We start from the raw sequence: 24,745 nt of genomic DNA, 5'->3' as shown, positions 1-24,745 counted from the left end.
TAAATAATACTTTGATCATTATAAAAGAATCGATGTTCGTAGAATATAAAATGCTGCCAAATTAAATTTGAAGAGAGTCTAGAAACAGGTTTGCTTAAGTATACTTACACTGGTTCTAGACCTTGTTAACTTCCCCTGTGGAGAGCTTCCATGATCTGTGGAGGAGTCCCCCTCTGACTGACCTGAAATACACCAAAACAAAATACTCAGTAACTGAGTCTGAGACCCTACAATTCTTACCATTATTTTGGTAAGGGAACATCAAAATTATAGTCAAATTCAGTTCTGGACGAGATTCCAACCATCAAACAACGAACTAACAAGGTGTTAACCATTTTAAGAAGTGAATGATCTACCTTTCTGGTCAGGTACTTTTGTGTTTAATTTTGCCATTTACTATGAGTTAGTGGTAAGCAGATAATTTTTTGCTTTTGTTAGGTTAAATGTCGCACCGACACATTTATAGGTCATATGGCTACTTTCCAGCTTTCATGGTGGAGGAAGACCCCAGGTGCCCCTCTGTGTATTATTCCATCACAAGCAGGCACCTGGGTAGAACCACCGGCCTTTAGTAAGCCAGCTGGATGGCTTCCTGACATGAAGAATTCAATGCCCCAAGTGAGGCTCGAACCCACATCGATGAAGGGCAAGTGATTTGTAGTCAGCAACCTTAACCACTCAGCAACGGAGGCTCCGCGGTAAGCAGATAAGAACTCAAGACTTCAAGACTAACTCAGGTCACTGTACTTTACAAAACGCTATTATTTATTTATTTATTTGGGTTTTACGGCACACCAACACAGTATAGGTTATATGGCGCCAAACAGGACTACAAATTTTGGTTTCACATCTCATTCACATCGAAATAAAAACATTAGGTATGGAACCAAAATCTGCATACCTGCTGGAATCACAGAGTTACAGCAAAACCAAGTAATAAGACCCTATTAGTCGCCTCTTATGATCATGAAAGGGTAAGGCAGTGGTTCCAATTCTTTTCATACACAGATCATCCCAGAACCACATGGGGCACAAAACGCTATTAAATAATTGATATCTTTTTAAATTTACAATTCTTAGTGCTCTGTCTCGATCAACATACATCAATTTTTTTTGCGAAGCTACTTTTGATAGTTTCTGAGTGATTAACAATTTATACAGAATTGCTGTACATCAGTAACAATATATAATACTGAAAATGTATGTACCATCTCCCATTGTAACTTAGAGGAGCATGATCAATAACAAGGGTAACAGTATCCTCATACAAATGAGAATATGGCATGCTGTTCATAATATATCATGTCTGAGTAATTGTTATTTGATTTTTTGCTGAGCAAATTTTGAAGCTGGTCAACTTTTAGGAAGTTGATTTGTTCATTTGTTTATGTTGCAACAATATTTCAGTATTGTAACTGTGGTCAGTTAATCTAACTGCTTTTCCTCACAGTGTTTCGTACTTGAGGAGTACTGATCTGTTCTAACTGACAACTTCACCACAAGATCTAGAGGATTCTTAAAGGTGTACACTAGAATTTGGGGCGAAATTTTTTCAAACTTTGGATATTGAAGGACAATCATCAATGGTGACCTATGATTTTTATTGCATATTTTTGTTTCTTAGATGATTTTCCTTCAATATCCAAATTTTGAAGAAATTCTATTATTGGGAAAAATTTCGCCCAACTCATATACAGGGAATTCTAGCGTGCGCCTTTAATTATAACTTTATTACAGAAAATACTACTATTTCTCAAAAGACTTTTTGATAAAACTTTTTAGTTTCATCAGCTGATTTCAAAATATAAGCAGTTGTGTATGTATGTAACACAACTCTTAATAAGAATACATTTCGAATTTCCAATTATACTCTCATGCTTTGAATTTTACCTCAACAATGAAAATGCTTTGGACTGCAAATCACACTCTCATATCATCATAGGTCTCATGCCTTGAACTTCCAATCATCATAGCTTTCGTGCCTTGAACTTCCAATCATCATAGCTCTCATGCCATGAACTTCCAATCATCATAGCTCTCATGCCTTGAACTTCCAATCATCATAGCTCTCATGCCTTGAACTTCCAATCATCATAGCTCTCTCGCCTTGAACTTCCAATCATCATAGCTCTCACACCTTGAACTTCCAATCATCATAGCTCTCATGCCTTTAACTTCCAATCATCATAGCTCTCATGCCTTGAACTTCCAATCATCATAGCTCCCATGCCTTGAACTTCCAATCATCATAGCTCCCATGCCCTGAACTGACAATAATCATAGCTCTCATGCCATGCTCACATGCTGTCAGCCTAAAGGCATGTTCTCATGCTTTGATCTGCTGACCATTCTCTCAAGTTCATGCCCTCATGCTTTGAAATTGCAATCATGGTTTAAACTACCATTATCCCATTTACATCATCTTCTTATGCATTTAACTTCAAGTAACACTCTTATGCTTCCAACTTCAAATCACACTCATCTCATGCATTGAACTTCTAATCCTTCTCTTATACTTTCAAATTCCAATCACACTTTCTGTGCTAATCATGCATTCCAATAACATAATCATATTCTCTTCCACTGAATTTCCAATTATGCTTATCCATGCTTTCATGCTTTGAATTTTGATGGAACTCTCTTGCTTTGAATCTCATAATTCTCATAGCCATTCCTATGAAAACTGAGCAAGTAGTGATGTGTATACCTGTATAAATATTGCATTTTTGTTTTATTGCTAACTTCCCATTCTCAACAAGACATTTTGTTTTGCTTCTATTTCTAAAGGTATATTTTAACCATGATTTAATTATTCACATGAATGTTTAACCTGGACAGTCTGTGTGGTTCCAACAGTTTATTAGACAGTTCTTTCCTCAGGGTATTAGAGAAACACCTCATGTTTTACACAAGTATAATTTTTGGCAGATATAAAAAGCAAGATAACCTGATACGATCAGACAATTCAATTTCCATCATAAGAAAAAGGGAAATTAAAACAGTTTCTAATAGCAAAATAACTGGAAACTGAATAGCTTTCTCAATATTGACACAGTCTAAGCCTTTAGGAGGTCTGCAAACCATGAAGAGAATTGCAAACATAGATTAACAACAAACTATTGAGACAAATGTGACCTTTCTCTGAATATTGTGCGTTTTATTTGACCTGGCAGGGCGGAGTTAATCTCTTATGCAAATAATGGTAATCTCAAAAAACGAGCAAAATAGGCAGAGCAATATAATTCTGTGATCTTTCGGTAACACACTAGGTAACCCAATATGTTCGGCGCAGGATGCTATGTCCGGCGCAGGATCAATACATAGATTTGAAAATTTTAGTGGTGTTAGTATTCTCATTATTTCGGTCTATAAAAACAAATATCCAATAAAACCACCCTACTAGTCTTATCACGTAATAAATGAAGTTTCAAAAGCCGATTTAAAATCCTGAAAAGATGCCATTTTAAGCAAAAATGGCGAAGTTAAATGTGAAACTTTACGCTAATTTCAGCAATTTTAAAGTTTATAACTATATTTCTTTGAAGATATTGCAAAACAAAGCCAGTATCTTTATGAACTATATTCATCAACCTTTTCTCTGTCATCCTTCCAAATCATAATGTCTAAATGTGTTTTAGTGAAGATTTTTAAGTTTGAAATACACCATATGCACGAAAAAAGGCAATGTTTGGCGCAGGATAAAAATTTTGCAGAGATGTTCGGGAGCAGGTTAATGTAAACTTCATCACAAATATCGCAATGACCGTTTTTGACGCTGTGAAGCTAATTTTTGATATCTTATAGATTTTGCTGTATGTATTTAACGGTTTAGTATTCGATGTACAGGTTTTTACTTAAAATGGCACCTTTACAGGATTTTAAATCGGCTTTGGAAACTTCATTTATTACGTGATGAGACTAGTAAGGTGATTTTACTGGTTAATTGTTTTTAAAGATCGAAATAAGGAAAACACTAACACCACTAAAGTTTTCAAATCTATGTATCGATCCTGCGCCGAACATATCGGGTTACCTAGTGTGGGTAACCACTGACTAAAATTCAACGCGACATTGGATATAATGTAAGGTATAGATGGCCACTGTTGCCAAATATACTACATATCCTGCACAATAATGCAGTGGACCATCGCGAAACCCAGCCGAAACCCCATCCCACCAGGTCAATGCACAATACCAAGCTTAAAATGTTGATGTGCACTGTTTTCTTTGCCTGATTTGTACTAAAATTTACTCCTTTCAATCATCTCATCAATTAAAAGATTAACTGTCATCATGTAAACTATACTGCTGTATTCAGCTGAGCTTTAATAGTGGTACACTGTAAAATGTCTCCATTTAAAATGAGTATTTTTTATGTCTGGGTTGTCACAAATTGACATACGGGCCTTATTTTATCTGTAGTGTAAATGCAGGTATTGCATCATCTTTTTGTAAATTTGTGAGTTATTGAGGTAAATGTCAGATTTCACGTATAAAATACCTCTCATGTTTTTTCTGTATTTCATAACTTAAATTTCCATGTAAATTTCATTAAATTCGGTTCAGTAACAAGAAAGTTGATATTTTATAAACTTCAGTAATTCATGTTTTTATCCCCAAAACCACTATAATGGGCCTCAAATTGTCAATTTCAATCCGCGCCAAAGTAGTCAGATTCCTCGGCTATATCGTGAATCCCGTGAAAATGACAACAGTCATAGCACACGGATTATCCGTGAATCCCATGAAATTTAGTATTTGGCGGGACATTACCCTTTGAATAGACTGGACTAGATATGCCTTGCGCACACCACCTTCCGACATTATAGACGAATCTATGTCTGATTAATTTTTCTTGCTAGAAATTTATGCTCGATCGAGGTAAGAAATTTATTTGTTAGATTTTTGTATGATTTTTGCATTACGATTTTTATTTGGTAAATTTTTGTTCATTCTACAGAATTCTGTAACATTTACTTTTCGGCACATGATTTTGGCTAGTTTCGGTATGTCAGGAAAATTTATTAAATTTTTCAGATTTTGTAGAAAGAGGAGTCTAAACGTTTCGTTTATGTAAGATGTTAGAATTATACTGAAATTTGTATCGTGATAATTGTAAAGCACTGTTTCAAAAACTTATGTCAAATATTTTGTTAATTATGGAACGCCATTACTGCATTATATTCTTATGTATAAATCTATATGGCAAGTCTAGCACCATGTATGTAATATATTATTGTAATTTGTAATTGTGTGCCAGTCTATAGCACATCTAATTAATGTCCGTTTTAGTGTATGGCATTAGATATTATATGGATGCCAACTATGATATAACGTTTGATTTACATTGAATTTTGTTAATTTGTAGTTGTAAATAATAGCTGCAGTTTATCATTTCCGTATCTATAATGTTTCATCATAAACTTTTCATATCTTTTTCATACTTTAACTTTAGTCTTTTAAGTAAGTAATGTTTGTAATAATGGAAGTAATTAGTGACGTATTTTAATCATGTGACGTCTGAACTTAGTAGCACATATATTTTGTATAAGTAGCACGTATTATTTATGGGAGCCTACGGAGGTATGGTGTACCCAAAGGAGCAGTTTTATGCCCTGACTTATTTGTTTTGCTATGGTGCTTACCATATGTTATATATTTTAGCTTCTTCCGCCAGACGATTTTTCCTGGTGATGTCATAACCCGGAAGTACAATGCCCGAGGTTCACTTGTCTTCACTCCCCTGGATGTGATATTCCCAGCGCAGAGCTTTCGTCCCATGGTTGTGCCGTAAACCGCAAAGACGATGATTTTTGTTATCCTCTGAAGTCAGCTCAGGGATGCAATCACCTACCACCATACGGAGCCAATACGGAATCAACGTATTCACGGTTTAAAGGGACTTTATTTCAAGATACGTTTTGATATTGTTTGTGCTACTTAAAGTTCGCAATTAAATTAAAGAACTGTACCACGTTACCCTAGAATGGAACTATACGAACTTTGTATCTGGTGATACTGAACTTTTATTTTTTTTTCTTATAATCAGTTTTTTTTTTCATATCATCTATTCATTGTAAATAATCATCTTATGTAAATAAATTTATTAATATTGTAAAGGGTGTTGATTTGTTCTGATGGTTACTATCGCCGGTACGGCCTTTCCTGTCACATGGGTCATTTCAAACCTTTTGCTCAACCCCCTGCAACTTTGAGAGATCAGTGCTTAAATACTGCATATATCTTGATTTAAGTTTACATAAACCCGGCCTGATAATTTTGTACCTTAGGATACAACATGTATGGCAGGAAAAGGATCAATCCCTACACCTTAGCATCTGCAGGTACAAGCCTGTCTTAAAGTGTGGTGACCACTTATCATTTTTTCTTGTATGGCTAATACAATCCGACTTATGTTAAGCAGCCAGTTAAGGGAAACGGCCAAATAGCTGCTTATGACAGGTGGTAACTTAATGAAGGTGATTTTTTGACATCATTTTTTCTTGACAAGTCTTTCTGCAAATTACTATACACACTGAAACAGTATAGAAATAGGATCTAAAATCTCTTCTATGATTTAAGTCTTTGGTAATTATTAGAAACTGGTATTGTTTCCTTTCACATAACAGTATTTTACACACAGTGATTTATTTATACAGCCCATTTTAGGAAAATTGGTCTGAGCATGATGTAAAATCATTATTATCGGTAGAGAAATCCAACATAAATTGCAGTTTGCATTAATTCAGATTCAAAAATTTTTTCTTTTTCGGAACAGTCTATTTCTGCCTACCTACATAATTACTGCACAGGATGTTTTACAATTGTTTATATAGATAAACACTATAATGACTTAATTTAGATATCAATGTCGTCAAAGATTAGTGCAGTATACTTCGGTTTTCAATACAGGTCAGCCATGTTTTTGTACTTTTCATTATGAAATGGTCCATTCTTTAGGTATATAAATGTTATTCAGTATGATAGACTGGTTCTTTCCTAAATAAGGCAAAGTATATCATGCTTATTTTCCTAATCTGCAGACAAGTCTATAAACTGCAAACAAGTCTATAATCTGCAGACAAGTCTATAAACTGCAGATAAGTCTATAATCTGCAAACAAGTCTATAATCTGCAAACAAGTCTATAAACTGCAAACAAGTCTATAATCTGCAGACAAGTCTATAATCTGCAAACAAGTCTGCAAACAAGTCTATAATCTGCAGACAAGTCTATAAACTGCAGATAAGTCTATAATCTGCAGACAGTTCTATAATCTGCAAACAAGTCTATAATCTGCAGATAAGTCTATAATCTGCAAACAAGTCTATAATCTGCAGACAAGTCTATAACCTGCAGACAAGTCTATAATCTGCAGACAAGTCTATAACCTGCAGACAAGTCTATAATCTGCAGATAAGTCTATAATCTGCAAACAAGTCTATAATCTGCAAACAAGTCTATAAACTGCAAACAAGTCTATAATCTGCAGACAAGTCTATAATCTGCAAACAAGTCTGCAAACAAGTCTATAATCTGCAGACAAGTCTATAAACTGCAAACAAGTCTATAATCTGCAGACAAGTCTATAAACTGCAGATAAGTCTATAATCTGCAGACAGTTCTATAATCTGCAAACAAGTCTATAATCTGCAGACAAGTCTATAATCTGCAAACAAGTCTATAATCTGCAAACAAGTCTATAATCTGCAGACAAGTCTATAATCTGCAAACAAGTCTATAATCTGCAGACAAGTCTATAATCTGCAGACAAGTCTATAAACTGCAGATAAGTCTATAATCTGCAAACAAGTCTATAAACTGCAAACAAGTCTATAATCTGCAGACAAGTCTATAAACTGCAGATAAGTCTATAATCTGCAGACAGTTCTATAATCTGCAAACAAGTCTATAATCTGCAGACAAGTCTATAAACTGCAGATAAGTCTATAATCTGCAGACAAGTCTATAAACTGCAGATAAGTCTATAATCTGCAAACAAGTCTATAATCTGCAGACAAGTCTATAAACTGCAAACAAGTCTATAATCTGCAGACAAGTCTATAAACTGCAGATAAGTCTATAATCTGCAGACAGTTCTATAATCTGCAAACAAGTCTATAATCTGCAGACAAGTCTATAATCTGCAAACAAGTCTATAATCTGCAGACAAGTCTATAATCTGCAGACAAGTCTATAATCTGCAGACAAGTCTATAAACTGCAGATAAGTCTATAATCTGCAGACAGTTCTATAATCTGCAAACAAGTCTATAATCTGCAGACAAGTCTATAAACTGCAAACAAGTCTATAATCTGCAAACAAGTCTATAATCTGCAGATAAGTCTATAATCTGCAGACAAGTCTATAATCTGCAGATAAGTCTATAATCTGCAGACAAGTCTATAATCTGCAGATAAGTCTATAATCTGCAGACAAGTCTATAATCTGCAGATAAGTCTATAATCTGCAAACAAGTCTATAATCTGCAGACAAGTCTATAATCTGCAGATAAGTCTATAATCTGCAGACAAGTCTATAATCTGCAGACAAGTCTATAATCTGCAGACAAGTCTATAATCTGCAGACAAGTCTATAATCTGCAGACAAGTCTATAATCTGCAGATAAGTCTATAATCTGCAGACAAGTCTATAATCTGCAAACAAGTCTATAATCTGCAGATAAGTCTATAATCTGCAAACAAGTCTATAATCTGCAAACAAGTCTATAATCTGCAGACAAGTCTATAATCTGCAGACAAGTCTATAATCTGCAAACAAGTCTATAATCTGCAGACAAGTCTATAATCTGCAGACAAGTCTATAATCTGCAGACAAGTCTATAATCTGCAGACAAGTCTATAATCTGCAAACAAGTCTATAATCTGCAAACAAGTCTATAATCTGCAAACAAGTCTGCAAACAAGTCTATAATCTGCAAACAAGTCTATAATCTGCAAACAAGTCTATAATCTGCAAACAAGTCTATAATCTGCAGACAAGTCTATAATCTGCAGACAAGTCTATAATCTGCAGACAAGTCTATAATCTGCAGACAAGTCTATAATCTGCAAACAAGTCTATAATCTGCAAACAAGTCTGCAAACAAGTCTATAATCTGCAGACAAGTCTATAATCTGCAAACAAGTCTATAATCTGCAAACAAGTCTATAATCTGCAGACAAGTCTATAATCTGCAAACAAGTCTATAATCTGCAGACAAGTCTATAATCTGCAAACAAGTCTATAATCTGCAAACAAGTCTATAATCTGCAAACAAGTCTGCAAACAAGTCTATAATCTGCAAACAAGTCTATAATCTGCAGACAAGTCTATAATCTGCAAACAAGTCTATAATCTGCAAACAAGTCTATAATCTGCAGACAAGTCTATAATCTGCAAACAAGTCTATAATCTGCAAACAAGTCTGCAAACAAGTCTATAATCTGCAAACAAGTCTGCAAACAAGTCTATAATCTGCAGACAAGTCTATAATCTGCAGACAAGTCTATAATCTGCAAACAAGTCTATAATCTGCAGACAAGTCTATAATCTGCAGACAAGTCTATAATCTGCAGACAAGTCTATAATCTGCAGACAAGTCTATAATCTGCAGATAAGTCTATAATCTGCAGACAAGTCTATAATCTGCAGACAAGTCTATAATCTGCAGACAAGTCTATAATCTGCAAACAAGTCTATAATCTGCAGACAAGTCTATAATCTGCAGACAAGTCTATAATCTGCAGATAAGTCTATAATCTGCAAACAAGTCTATAATCTGCAGACAAGTCTATAATCTGCAGACAAGTCTATAATCTGCAAACAAGTCTAATCTGCAAACAAGTCTATAATCTGCAGACAAGTCTATAATCTGCAAACAAGTCTATAATCTGCAGACAAGTCTATAATCTGCAGACAAGTCTATAATCTGCAAACAAGTCTATAATCTGCAGACAAGTCTATAATCTGCAAACAAGTCTATAATCTGCAAACAAGTCTATAATCTGCAGACAAGTCTATAATCTGCAAACAAGTCTATAATCTGCAGACAAGTCTATAATCTGCAAACAAGTCTAATCTGCAAACAAGTCTATAATCTGCAGACAAGTCTATAATCTGCAAACAAGTCTATAATCTGCAAACAAGTCTGCAAACAAGTCTATAATCTGCAAACAAGTCTGCAAACAAGTCTATAATCTGCAAACAAGTCTATAATCTGCAGACAAGTCTATAATCTGCAAACAAGTCTATAATCTGCAGACAAGTCTATAATCTGCAGACAAGTCTATAATCTGCAAACAAGTCTATAAATTGAACACCCGATCGTCAAAATCGTACTATAGTTATTATATTTCTAAGGAAGCGTTCTACATGTTGCTTTTTCCTTCTCCTATAAATATTTGGGTCTAATTCTATAATTCCATTTGTAAAGTAAATTGTCAACTTTCACTCTATTAATAACTGACACTAAACAATACTGATCTTACTGTTAGATAAATCTTTTGTCCCTTAAATAACTGTTTAACCTTTAAAGCTGCTGGCGGCGTTTGGTTTTGCCTTAAAATGCCACCAGTGCAGACCAAGATCAGTCTGCACGTCCGTGCCGGGGATAAAAAAACTGAGCATTATACATGAGTATTTATGGTAATCTTTAAGCTTCATTTTTTTTTTATTCATGTCTGCTAAATACTGGGCTCTTATATTGTCTATTATGTCAGAGTATGTGATGTTTCAACCTTTAATCAAGATGTGATCTGTCTGCTGTAAATGTTAGCCTGTCAATTTAGCACTGTATGATAGACATTTTTTTTTGCTTTAAATTCTGACCATTAACACACCCTATAATGTGATAATGTGACACCACAAGACAACATGACACTGGATCGGACATTGTGACACTTTTCGGAGATTTTTCTTTCTGCAGTAAGTAAAATCAATTTTGTCTATACACAATATGAATCAATGAAAACCAGATTCCTACCAAGTTTGAGGATAGAAAGAGGCATCCAAAGGAACGTTTTCAAAATTAAAAAGACCACCAAATAATCACACAGATGGCTAATCCATGGCCAGATTTTCATTGTTTTGGATAGTGAACTGTGGATTTTTTCTCTGAGGCAACAAGCTTGGCATTACCCTCAATAAATAGCCCAACATTCAATCTCTTTCTCTGCCAAATATCCCAGCGAAATCTCCATTACTTTCGACAATACAAGGTGTTCAAGTCGGATGGGTAACCACAAAATTTAATGTGTTGTCTGACACCACATAATTTGCCGGGAAGGTTCTTTCTGACATCAAGTTCTGATTAAAAGACGTTTTATCCGACACTGACATTTGATCATACGTTTTCTTGCCTTTATATAAAAATTTTGCTTGGTTTGCAGTATTTTATCGAATTTAAGCATGTTGTCGGCTATAACGGGTCATTAAAATTCATTTTTCTAATAAGGGTTTAGGTTATAATGTAGCAATACACCATAATTCAGTGGAAAAGTACCCATAAAATAAACCCTCAATTTTTCATTTTTTGGCACTTTTGTGTGTAAAATGGGGGCTTATTTCATTGCATTAATGCTATTAACTGACAGCTAATAGACAGACAGAATTTAATTTAATTCATACTGCTGGGAAGTTATCAAATCTTGTGAACAAAGGTCAATATATCCCTTGGCTAATGCTGGAACACACAGCCTACAAATCAAAGATATTTCAAAGATTCTTATATTTTCTAGTCCTTAATTGGTAATGATCAAGTATATACATATTTACTCTTACAGGTCGGTGTTCCATTGAGGGCAATGATGGGAGTTGCACATTTCTTCACCTCTCATAAACAGGCTCAAACACAGCGTGTCTATTATGTTGGCTTGGCTGCATTCTATGCTGTATAGATTTTATTTCTTATTTCATTTTCTTTTAGATTAAAGTTCTCCAATTCTACTGGAGCATAAATTCAAAATACTTACTTAAGCATTCCAATATTTTATAAGACATATAATTTACAACTCCGCAAAAATATCAAATTTTCTAAAAATTACTATAATTTGAGGTTATACATCAAAACACACATTATATTTCTTGCCTTCCATTTGTTTCCAAGTAATGTGTCTTTAATCTAATAAAATGTCTTCCTGATCCTTGTTGACATTTATAACAGCCAAAATTTTACATTCAGTTAGGCAACATAATGGGCAAAAAACATTTACATAATCTCAAACCAAAGCCATTTCACATGAAATCTGTCATGTTGTGACACACTGCAACTTGATTTACGCACTGAATCCAAGAGGATGTTCCTTACAGTGACTTAGGAAGTGAAAATGGCCTTTCTTCCATTATTTCGGCTGCAAAATGTCAATTGATTGTCTTTTGTGTTCAGGATTAATCCTCTGCAATTGTTTTTCATTAATTATAATAGCTTTAAAATAGTATTTTGGTATATAAATGGTCAAGATGGTGAAACACGTCTAGTTTATGTTGTATGCAAAACAATGATGTTTTTCCACCATACTGCACTTGAAGATGTGAAGAAAAGATTTGTCCAGTGGTAAAGGGTACATTTTAAAAGATGAAAATTGGACCAGCCCATGAAAGTAATTTGCTTATATCACTTCTAATTTTTTAAATCAGAGTTGAAAATTTGCAATAACTCTGCCACATACAGGTGGTCTTTAACATTGTTGCCACATGCCATGGCGTAAGGTATTGAATATTTCATGCAGAAAGGGACCAACTTCTGATAAGATATCTAAACTGAATTATTCAAAGGGCAATATATTACTCCGATTCTGACCGATATATTGAAAGGGCATTAACTCTTCTCAACATACCTTTTAACCAAAATGAACCCATATCCTTGTATTCTGTACGCAAATATTACATTAGAAACCCACATAACACTTAGCTAAGAATCAATTTCTTTTCCCCTTCAACAATTAGTCGAGGTAATTTCATTTATAAACGAAAAAACTTAGTTCCTCTAGACTTGATTATTCCCAGTATCTTGTCTATCATTCAATTTTGTTGACAATTTTTCAGCAGATGTGTCTTAATATAGAGAGAGACACTAAGTTATTGCGCTGCAACTCGCCTATTCTGTGACATTAATTGTAGCCCTCTCGGATTTAGCAGATATATGCCCTGAAAGATATCTAATATTTATGACAATAATGCAGCCATTCTGGGTTTCACTGAGAAAATATAATGCCCTGAAAGACTTATTTTATATATGACGTAATGCAGCCTTCCAGGTTTTAGTAACCTGAAAGACTTCATATATTTACGACTCATGCAGCCATCCAGGATTCTGTGGAAAACTTTTTTCGTCCTGAAAAAATAAGAGCTGTCACTATTAGTGACAAATGCCCACCCCCAAAGCAAGTTGTCTGCACAAAATATGCCAAAAAAGTTTAAGTATGAATCATTTTGTGACCAGAAAAAAAAAAATGTTGTCAAAATGTTATCTTGACCTTGGAGCTATAGTGGTCTGGTGTCTTGTGCATGACACACCAACTCATTACAGGGAACATTTGTGCAAAGTAATGTTAAAATCCTTTGATAAATGGCAGAGTTATTGACTGGACAAGAAAAAGACCCTGCTAACTTTTGACTTCTAAATGTGACCTTGACCTTGGAACTGGGAGTCTCAGTCTTGTGCAGGACACATCAGCTCAATATAGGGAACATTTATGCCAAGTAATTTCATTATTCCTTCATCGATGGCAGAGTTATTGACTGGACAAGAAAAAGACCCTGTTAACTTTTGACTTCTAAGTGTGACCTTGACCTTGGAACTAGGGGTCTTGGTCTTGTGCAGGACATGTCACCTCAATATAGGGAACATTTATGCCAAGTAATTTCATTATCCCTTCATCGATGGCAGAGTTCTGGACTGGACAAGAAACAGACCATGTTAACCTTTAACATCTAAGTGAGACCTTGACCTTAGAGCTTGGGGTCTGGATCTTGCACACGATGTTGTCTCATTATGGGGAACATTTATGCAAAGTAATTTAAAAATCCCTTTATGAATGACTGAGTTATCAGCCAGACACAAAACAGACCCTGTTAACCTTTGACTTCTAAGTGTCACCTTAATTGACACTGGAGCTAGGGGTCTGTATCTTGCGCATGACAAATCGTCTCATTATGAGGAATATTTTTGCCAAGTTATTTCAAGGATGGCAGAGTTATGGACTGGACATGAAACAGACCCTGTTAACCTTTGACCTCTAAGTGTGACCTTGACCTTGGAGCTAGGGGTCTGGGTCTTGCGCATGACATGTCGTCTCATTATGGGGAACATTTATGCCAGATTATTTCAAAATCCCTTGATGGATTGCAGAGTTACAGCCTGGACAAGAATTTACACAAACGCATGGACGGACAGTGCGATTTTAATATGCCCACCTTTGGGGGGCATAAAAATATTTATTACAATAATACAACTATTCTTGATTAAGTGAAAAAAGTATATTATAATGCTCTAATTCTCTAAAAGACATGCTATATGACAATTATGTAGAAAAATGTGGAAAAAATCCCTGATTTAGCAGAAACAGTATACATCCTATAAGACAACAATGTTCTGCAGACATTGCATGTCCTATAATTATCTTTCAAACTGATTAATGTTCTGATCAGATCTAGGTGTGAGAGATGTTTTTACTAAATACTTCAACAACAAGGCTTTAATAAGAGAAGAAGTGAAAGTGCATCAAAACAAAGCTGTGAATTCATGCGTGTATTAGTGCCGGGGCAATTAGGACAACTTAAAGTCAAGCTAAAATACATTTCAACAAGAACACCTTTTCCATATATATTTAGAAATCTTACAGGAAATGACAATCAAGAATTCAATAAGAAGGCAATACATAGATTTTTACAAATCATGTCTAACCTTAGCTTAAACGGTGCTGGAAAAATAATCCTGAAAAGATGACTGCCAAAACTGATGTCATCCTGGCATAAAATTCTTCACTTGCAACTTTTCCAGTTCTAAATATAATTTTTCTGGCTATATGAATTTGTAAAAAAAACAACAAAAAAAACCCCCCAAAAAACATGAAATTTGCTTCCAAATAAACAAATACATCTCGCTATTCAATCTGCCATTTTGACATAGTAACAATGCATATTCTCCATATTGCCATTTATCCCTGTACTTAGAGGTTGATGAACAAGAGGGCCAAGATTGCCCTAGGTCACTCACCTGATTACACACACTATAACAGTGTAAACGATAATCATTGTGAGCTAGAAACAAAAGGAGGTAATCTGACATAAATCAGTCCAGAGGTTTCTAACTTGATCATCTGAGTACCCTGAGGACACTGATGAAATTTCAAATCAGTCTTGACAGAAGTTACTGAGAAATATACATTAAAATTAAAATAAAGGGAGGTTATTTGTCAAAAATTCACACCAGAGTTGTCTACCCTGATTGTCTGGGTCCACTTGATCACAAAAAATGAAATTTGGAACCAATCATGCAAGTAGTTACCAAAATATGTTCATTTTAATTACAGACAAAGGGAGGTATTTGAAATAAAAATCAGTCAAAGAGTTATCTACCCTGATAATCTGAGACCACCTGAAGACATATACTTGAACTTTCAAATCAATCACATACATATGGTTAGGACTGGTGAAGAAAGAAAAATGCAAAACTATGTGAAATATAGCATTTTTGTAAATCAAGGGCGCATAACTCTGGTCCTGCTAAACTGATTCAGCTCAAGGAACTCATCCAAGATCTTTTAATCATACACTGTGTAAATACTATTTAGACTGGTGAAGAAATGAAGTTGCCTGAGTGCAACAAGAGAAAATATAGCAATAGCTGTAAAATCAAGGGTGAGTAACTCTAGTCCTTATGGTCAGATTTCACTCATACTCAAACTCATCTGAGATCTTATGCTCATACACACTCTGTATATATATGACTTGGATTGCTGAAGGAATGAAGGTGTTATAGTGTAAACAAGCAAATTCGATGAATTGGAATCCCCCGCCGAAAGGGTCAGAGTTGAGAAATGGCAAAAAAATATATCCAGCAAAAAGTTAAGAATGTTACCAAGAAGCAAATAATTTCATTAGTCAAAATCAAAAGAAAATGAATGGTTTGTTTGGGTGGTGGGTGGGGTGAGGATACAACAGTTTACATGTTGATTATAAATATTGATAGAAAACGAAAAATGAAAAAAGAAAACGAAAAATGAAAAAAAATAGGGGGGGGGGGGGGGGGGGGGGGGGTGAGGGGGAGGGGGGTGACCAAGGTAAGGTGGTGACCAGGTGTAGGTACACAACATCACATGTATATAATAAATGTCCATGGAAAAGAATGAAAGAAGTTTAATGATATTCTTCCAATTGGTTGGTTTGTTATGTATAGATCTGTGGATTTTTAAACAATTAAAGGGCAATAACTATATGGAAAATTGACCAATCGAAAAAAAAACTTGAAGGGCATCATCGCAGTATCTTGGTTCATGCCTATTTCAAGTTTGATGAAATTCTACCTGCTAGTTACTGAGAAATGGCTGCAGACGGACATTTTTCATTAAATCAAGGGCAATAACTCTGAGGGAAATTGACCTATCAAAAAAAAAAAACTTGACAGGCATCAGCACAGTATCTTGGTTCATTTCTATTTCAAATTTGATGAAATTCTACCTGTTAGTTACTGAGAAATGGCTGCAGACGGACATTTTTTATTAAATCAAGGGCAATAACTCTGAGGGAAATTGACCAATCAAAAAAACAAGAGATCACAGAGTGATCTTGGCGCCCATCAATGTGCCATTTTTAAGTGTTCCAAATTTCAAGACTAATTGACTAGCTCATGGTCAAATTTAATTTCTGCACACAACACTGTGCATGTGGTCCAAATTCGAAAGCTGTAGCTTGAGAAATGTGAAAGTATTTATTTATTTTGTTGGGTTTAACGTCGCACCGACACAATTTTAGGTCATATGGCGACTTTCCAGCTTTAATGGTGGAGGAAGACCCCAGGTGCCCCTCCGTGCATTATTCCATCACGAGCGGGCACCTGGGTAGAACCACCGACCTTCCGTAAGCCAGCTGGATGGCTTCCTCACGAAATGTGAAAGTAGGTCACTAGATCAATTTCAAGGACAATGTTCTTTGTACACAAAACTAAGCATGTGCATCAAGTTTGAAGGCTGTAGTTTGAGAAATTTAAAAGTAGGTCACTAGGTCAATCTTAAGGTCAAAGTTTATTTCGGTACACAAAACTATGCAAGTGGTCCAAATTTGAAGGCTGTAGCTTGAGAAATGTGAAAGTAGGTCACTAGGTCAAAATGAAGGTAAAATTTTATTATGGAATACAGAACTATGCATGTGGTCAAAATTTGAAGCCTGTACCTTAAAAAATGTGAATGTAGGTCACTAGGTCAATGTAAAGGTCAAAGTTTGTTTCGGTACATAAAACCATGCATGTGGTCCAAATTTGAAGGCTGTAGCTTGAGAAATGTGAAAGTAGGTCACTGGGTCAAAATGAAGGTCAAAGTTCATTTCGTAACAAGAAACTATGCATGTGGTCCAAATTTGAAGCCTGTACCTTCAAAAATGTGGAAGTAGGTCACTAGGTCAATGTAAAGGTCAAAGTTTTTTTCAGTGCACAAAACTATGCATGTGGTCCAAATTTGAAGGTTGTAGCTACAAAAATGTGAAAGTAGGTCACTAGGTCAAAATCAAGGTCAAATCATGTCAAGGTTCATCTTGCCACTCAAAACCACAGATGTGGTCCAAATTTGAATGTTGTAGGTTATTGACAAGAAGTTCTTAAAAGTTTTTTCCTATATAAGTCTATATGAACCATGTAACCCACAGGGCGGGGCCATATTTGACCCTTGGGAGATAATTTGAACAATCTTAGTAGAAGACCACTAGATGATGTCACATACAAAATATCAAAGCCCTAGGCCCTGTGGTTTTGGACAAGAGGTTTTTCAAAGTTTTTCCCTATATAAGTCTATATAAACCATGTGACCCCCAGGGCGGGGTCATATTAGACCCCAGGGAAATACTTTGAATCATCTTGGTAGAGGACCACTAGATGATGCTTCATACTAAATATCAAAGCCCTAGGCTCTGTGGTTTTGGACAAGAAGATTTTCAAAGTTTTTCCCTATATAAATCTATGTAAATTATAGAAATAAACAAAGGGCCATAACTTACTAAAAAATTGCTGAACCAATCTGATTTTCAGGGGGACACAACTAGGGTACCAATACATCATTCTGACAAAGTTTGGTCAAAATCCCCCTGGTAGTTTCTGAGAAGATGCGATAACGAGAAATTGTTAACGGACGGAAGGACAGACGGACGGACGGACGGAAGGACGACGGACCACGGACGCAGAGTGATTTGAATAGCCCACCATCATCAGATGGTAGGCTAAAAACTTGACAGGCATCATCGCAGTATGTTGGTCCATGTTTATTTCAAGTTTAATGAAATTCTACTAAGTAGTTACTGAGAAATGGCTGCAGACATACGGACTGACGGACAGACAATGCCATTTCAATACCCCCCTCCCAATTTCATCGGCGGGTGATAACAAGGTAAAATACATGGATTTTTGCAAAATCAAAGGCCCATAACTCTGGTCCTACTTATCTGATATTGTTCAAAACTGAACTCATCCGAGATCTTATAGCAATACATATACTATGTAACTATGTTTTGGATTGGTGAAGAAATGAAGATGCTGCAGTGTAAAAAACGTAAAATATAGTAATTTTTGTAAATCAAGGACATATAACTCTGGATATACTGATCCGATCTTGCCTATAATCAAACTCATTTGAGGTCTTGAAGTCATACACATTCTGCATAAATATGATTAGGTTTGGTGAAGAAATGAAGATGCTAGCATGTAAACAAAGTGAAATATAGCAAATTCTGTCAATCAAGGGCACATAACTCTGGATATACTGATCCGATCTAGCCCATAACGGAACTCATCCAAGGCCTTGTGACCAAAAACATTGTGACTACGTTTGATTAAGATTGCTTCAAAATTGTGGCTGCTAGAGTGTAAACAGGCTAAATGTGAATGGATGATGGATGGATGGACGGACGACGGACATTTATTGATCCTAATTATAAGCTCGATCACTAGGAGCTTTCGGCTCAGGTGAGCTAAAAAGTATTTTGTACTTTTATCAGTTATTGCAGGATCTTACTCTGTGTGACCAACCACGGACAAACAGATTGGGGGCAAACCAAAAGACCCCTCCAGACAAACACTAGTAAGTTACATCACTAGCTGATACCCAGCATCACTACAAGTATTATTATTAAACTTTCACAAATCTTAAATATCAGAGAAATAGTTACCTGTAGAAAAAGATCTTCTTTTCATCTGTGTATTATCCTGGGAGAATGTTCGCACCAGTTTGAAACTTGGGCTCTTTGATAACTTAAACATCTTTACTTAATATAGCTTTTTTGCGAAATGAAGTACTGGTATATATTTCTCCATTATTTTAACAAATGTTCGAAAACATTCAAAATTGAAATGTTATCGCATCAGGCATCTTTACAAAACACTGTTTGTCCCCTCAAAACTGTTTGCTTTTGTTTGAGCTTCGTTACTTCCTTGGTCAAAGGTTAATACTGTACCAATGCAAGGTAAATAGAATTTTCACTTAATTTCAGCAGTAAAATAACTTCCAGCCATACTGATGACGAAGTGTACCATGCTGGGAACCAGTCCAAACTTTCCCACACAGAATATGATTAATATGGTTAATAACCATGGAAACAGTAAGAATGTATTAAAACTTCCATACAAAATATCTTGTCACAACCCTGTGATGTATGACCTAAAATGTCTTAATTTGTTGGGTAAAAAAGTGTATAACTGAAATAAATCAGCCAATTCTGATGCCTGAATTTCCCTCGACGGAACCATCACATTCGCTTTTTTCCGAAATATTTATCGTCAGTTTCCACTTGTCTCAAGTAAACATTCAGAATGTCCAATTTTTCAGATTCTTGACTTCTTTTCTCCCACAAATGTTAAAGATTATTTCCCGTCAGAAAATCTTGGTTGGCAGATTGACTTTACTGTGTCAATTAAGGCCAAACAATTCTCCACTTGATCCAGCACATTTGTAATTTTGTCAGTTAATTTGCCTTTTCTGTATAATTTCACAAATAAGACCTTTCATTTCCTTTTACCAACCAAGTATGAATGAGCCTAGACTAGCTCCTAGACTATGATATATCTTTTTACATTTTTATGATTGAATGTAGTGAACTGAGCCAGTCTATATCCTATGTCCAATATCATAGTCTGATAATTTCAACATCAGTCCTATGTGAAAATCTCTAAAATAGACTGGCTTTTGTCTCTATGAAATTGAATTCGTCAAAAAAGGAAAAAAATATAGAAATACAGTTATTATCAGTCTAGTGGCTAGTCTAGAATGAGCCATGAAACATGCACAAAGGTAATTAAAAGATTCCTAATTTACTACATTATATTATTGTTTTTCAATGTCTAAGGCACAGAAATGACACGTTGGTCAGATTTAAACACCACAAAACATTTCAAAGTGACCTAGCTTGACCTTTGACACAATCTCACACCAAATAACTAATAGATATTAATTAATTACGTCCTTCAAATGGAGAAAATTTAATCAGTCTCAACAAAAGATAACAGAGTGTCATCTTTTCCCTACATTAACACAATTTTTCATGAAATAACAGACTTAATTCCATTCTGGGAGAAAATATAGCAATATTGCAAAATATAATATTATATAGCATTCCAGCCAGTATGTGCTAGACTTTAATAATACTGTTAATTAAAACAGCAAATGAAGATGAATTTCAATAAACGTATTACTGTGAAATCATCACTACTAGTGAGGCACAGATTTCTTCAGTCAATTATAATGATAAGTCTTAACAAATTGTCAAAATTAAAGTTCATTGTATCTTCCACCAATACATTATCCCAAATTTTATGCTGATGATATTTAAAGGTTTCCCTAAAAAGTTCAATGTTTGCATTTAAACTGTTTAACTTTCATTTCAATAATGGATATACATTATCTCAAGGGGAAAGGGCATGTAACTATGGAAATAACAGAATAACTGAGGGAGGTGCTGGAATTCTTGTGATGGTAAGACACACTTTGAGTAGGAATGTATGAATCAATTGGGCATGCAAATCCATCAGTAAATTCCAAAGTACTCTCAATAAGAAAACAGAATGTGCACAAGCAAGCTAGAGCTTTTACAAAAGACTAGAATAATGTGTCCATCGGACATGGTTGCCCCTACATATTATTGTGCCATCTTCTAAATAACAAACTTAAGTTTTTCGTACAGACCATCTTCACAGCAATGTTTGATGAGTTGGGCACACAAGATTTTTCTCTACATTCTATATAGCAAAACTATTAAAGGGCCATAACTGCAGTAAAAATAGTGATAGTAAAAGTTTCTTCCTTTACAGCCATCTGCACATCAAGCTTGTTCATCATTCTGTAAAAGTTTGAAGCAAATCAGGCTTATAATACAGGAGTTGGAGTCAGGACACACAAGATTATGGGACATACAGATAGACGTACGTATGGCCAGCAGCAACGCTATATGCCACATAAATGTGGGGGCATAAAAATCCTTATGTCTCAATGAAAAAGTTAAACTTCAGGGTTTCTAGACATGAACATGAGACTGTGACTAAACTTAATGTTTGAATATAAATGTCAACTGAAGGTAACTAAATTTGTACTGATTAACAGCATGCATGAATATTTTACAATGTTAATGAAGGTATTTGATATTGTCTGAAAAGTCTGAAAAGTAATGGTACACCAGGCCAATTAAGAACCAACTGATTTCTAATGAAATAAGTTCATTTCAGATGTTTATAATCAGACTGTTTGTTGGGTGTAATGTTGCACCGACACAATTATAGGTCATAATGGTGACTTTCCAGCTTTGATGGTGGAGGAAGACCCCAGGTGCCCGCCCCTCCGTGCATTATCTCATCATGAGCCGGCACCTGGGTAGAACCACCGACCTTCTGTAAGCCAGCTGGATTGCTTCCTCACATAAAGAATTCAATGTCTCGAGTGAGGCTTGAACCAACATCAGTGAGGGGCGAGTGATTTGATGTCAGCGACCTTATAACCACTTGGCCACGAAGACCCTCCTTATAATCAGTGACCAAATAGGAAGATAATGCTATGTTTCAAGTGTAAAATCAACGTTTGGATTGAAATTGGATCTGTACAAAAAAACAACAAAAAAACAAGAGCTGACTCCATAGGATGACACATGCCCCCGATGGCACTTTGAATGAATAGTTATGGCCGATGTTAGAGTTTAGGACCTTTGACCTACGGAGCTGGGTCTTGCGCGCGACACGTCGTCTTACTGTGTCACACATTCATGCGTAGTTATTTTAAAATCCATGCATGAATGACAATGATATGGACCAGACACGCCCATCAATGCACTATCATGAAAAATGACCTTCAATGTCTAAGTGTGACCTTGACCTTTGAGCTACAGACCTGGGTCTTGCGTGCGACACGTCGTCTTACTGTGGTACACATTCATCATGCCAAGTTATTTGAAAATCCATCCATAGATGACAAAGATATGGACCGGACACGCCCATCAATGCACTATCCTTCAACGTCTAAGTGTGACCTTGACCTTTGAGCTACTGACCTGGGGCTTGCGCGTGACACGTCGTCTTATTGTGGTACACATTCATGCCAAGTTATTTGAAAATCCATCCATCGATGACAAAGATATGGACCGGACATGCCCATCAATGCACTATCCTTTAACGTCTAAGTGTGACCTTGACCTTTGAGCTACGGATCTGGGTCTTGCGCGAGACACGTCGTCTTACTGTGGTACACATTCATGCCAAGTTATTTGAAAATCCATCCATCGATGACAAAGATATGGACCGGACACGCCCATCAATGCACTATCCTTTAATGTCTAAGTGTGACCTTGACCTTTGAGCTACGGACCTGGGTCTTGCGCGCGACACGTCGTCTTACTGTGGTACACATTCATGCCAAGTTATTTGAAAATCCATGCATCGATGACAAAGATATGGACCGGACATGAAAATTGCAGACAGACTAACAGACGGTTCAAAAACTATATGCCTCCCTTTGGGATAAAATAAAATGATGCTTTCACTAAAATTGCAATTCAAGAACTGAAATTGTAAGTCAAGAAAAAACAGGAGAAAATTACCCTAATATATCAGGAGAATTTAGACAAAATAGTATGTAGTTCACTGAGAGGGACAGTAACACTGACATAATATTCAAACCAGACTCAAGAGGGACAACTTTTGTATCAGTCTCACACAAATATAGAGACTTAACTGAAAAGGCATTGCTAAAACAACTGTATCGATCATTACTGAATCTTGCATGTACAATCATGGAAAAAGGGAGACAATTACCCTAAAATCCTTATTAAACCTGAAATAACTACTTATTGAATGGTTATTCTAAATAGATTTCAAGAAAAATATTTGAATTTCAAATTCAGTCACAGTTTTGAAAGATTTCTGATGTTTCCCAATATAACTATTGCAATGTCATGTGAAATACAATGAACTCGTCAAAAGAAACCTTTCTACATTAAATCTTAATATCAAAGTACTACCTATGTTGACACAAAGATCTTCCTTGTTTAATTAATACAGGCAAACATGCTTATTTGAATGACATATCTGACAACTGTGTTATGCAGGTAAAATTTATAAATGCACTGAACTCATTACCATGTACAAACAGTCTGGAAGTCCTGATCTCTAAAACACTGCTTATTCTATACTGTTTCAAGGTTTCAAACTGAGCTAACTAGAACTGTCACAGGAGTGACTCATACCCCCACCATACGGTCTTGTCACAGAAGAATGGCAACCATAAGAAATCTTAAAAATACTTAGTCTTTGGAGTACTTCATCCTGGGCTTCCACATATAAGTAATACTAGTATAATACTAGTATAGTAATACTAGTAAATATATTAAATCTCTAATATTAGAGATACACTAAAAGTGAATACAAAAAAGTGTCTTACCGACCCATGTTACCACAGAAAAATGTATTTACTTTTTACATAGGACTTATAATAAAAAAGTTATAAAATACCTAAAATATTGAAAATCTAAAAATAGGATTTCTAAAAATAGACTAATTCCTGGAATTTAAGGGGAAGAAACTCAGTACAAAAGTTAAAAAAAAAGGTTACTTCCCTTTGGCTCTAAGCCAATCAGAATGAGAAATAGTGAAAATACATCAAAATTAACCTTTAATTCTAGGTAAAAGGGGACACAATTCAAGAAAAAATAGTGTCAGAGTTATGCAACTTGTGTCACATGATGTGGGTGATGAGGTGGAACATCTATTTTAAGTCTGAATCAAATCCATTCAGTAGTAACTGAGATATAGTGAAAATACATCAAAATTTACCTTAAATTCTAAGTAAAAAGGGGCATAATTCATGAAAAATTGGTGTCAGAGTTATGCATCTTGTGTCACATGATGTGGGTGATGAGGTGGAACATCTATTTTAAGTTTGCATCAAATTCATTTTGTAATAACTGAGATAGAGTGAAAATACATCAAAATCAACCTAAATTTAAAGTAAAAGGGGACATAATTCATAAAAAATTAGGTCAGAGTTAAGCACCTTATGTCACATGATCT

General features: G+C 35.4%; 1 protein-coding gene across 6 annotated transcripts in view; it reads right to left on the bottom strand.

Moving 5' to 3' along the window:
* Nucleotides 1-24,745, bottom strand: part of LOC123537091 (oxysterol-binding protein-related protein 8-like) — a 148,338-nt gene that overhangs the window by 68,340 nt on the left and 55,253 nt on the right. For 5 of the 6 annotated variants that reach the window (XM_045320648.2, XM_045320647.2, XM_045320651.2 and 2 more), the window contains one exon: nucleotides 109-182. In XM_045320648.2, coding sequence (XP_045176583.2) covers nucleotides 109-182 — 74 coding nt within the window. Of the gene's footprint in view, nucleotides 1-108; nucleotides 183-19,371; nucleotides 20,165-24,745 lie in introns of those variants that run through there. The other variant, XM_045320649.2, reaches the window with a different exon arrangement.

The sequence above is a fragment of the Mercenaria mercenaria genome, chromosome 17 (assembly GCF_021730395.1).
Source record: "Mercenaria mercenaria strain notata chromosome 17, MADL_Memer_1, whole genome shotgun sequence".
NCBI lineage: Eukaryota > Metazoa > Mollusca > Bivalvia > Venerida > Veneridae > Mercenaria > Mercenaria mercenaria.
The sequence above is the reverse complement of the archived record's forward strand: the minus strand, read 5'-3'. Positions and strand labels throughout refer to the sequence as shown.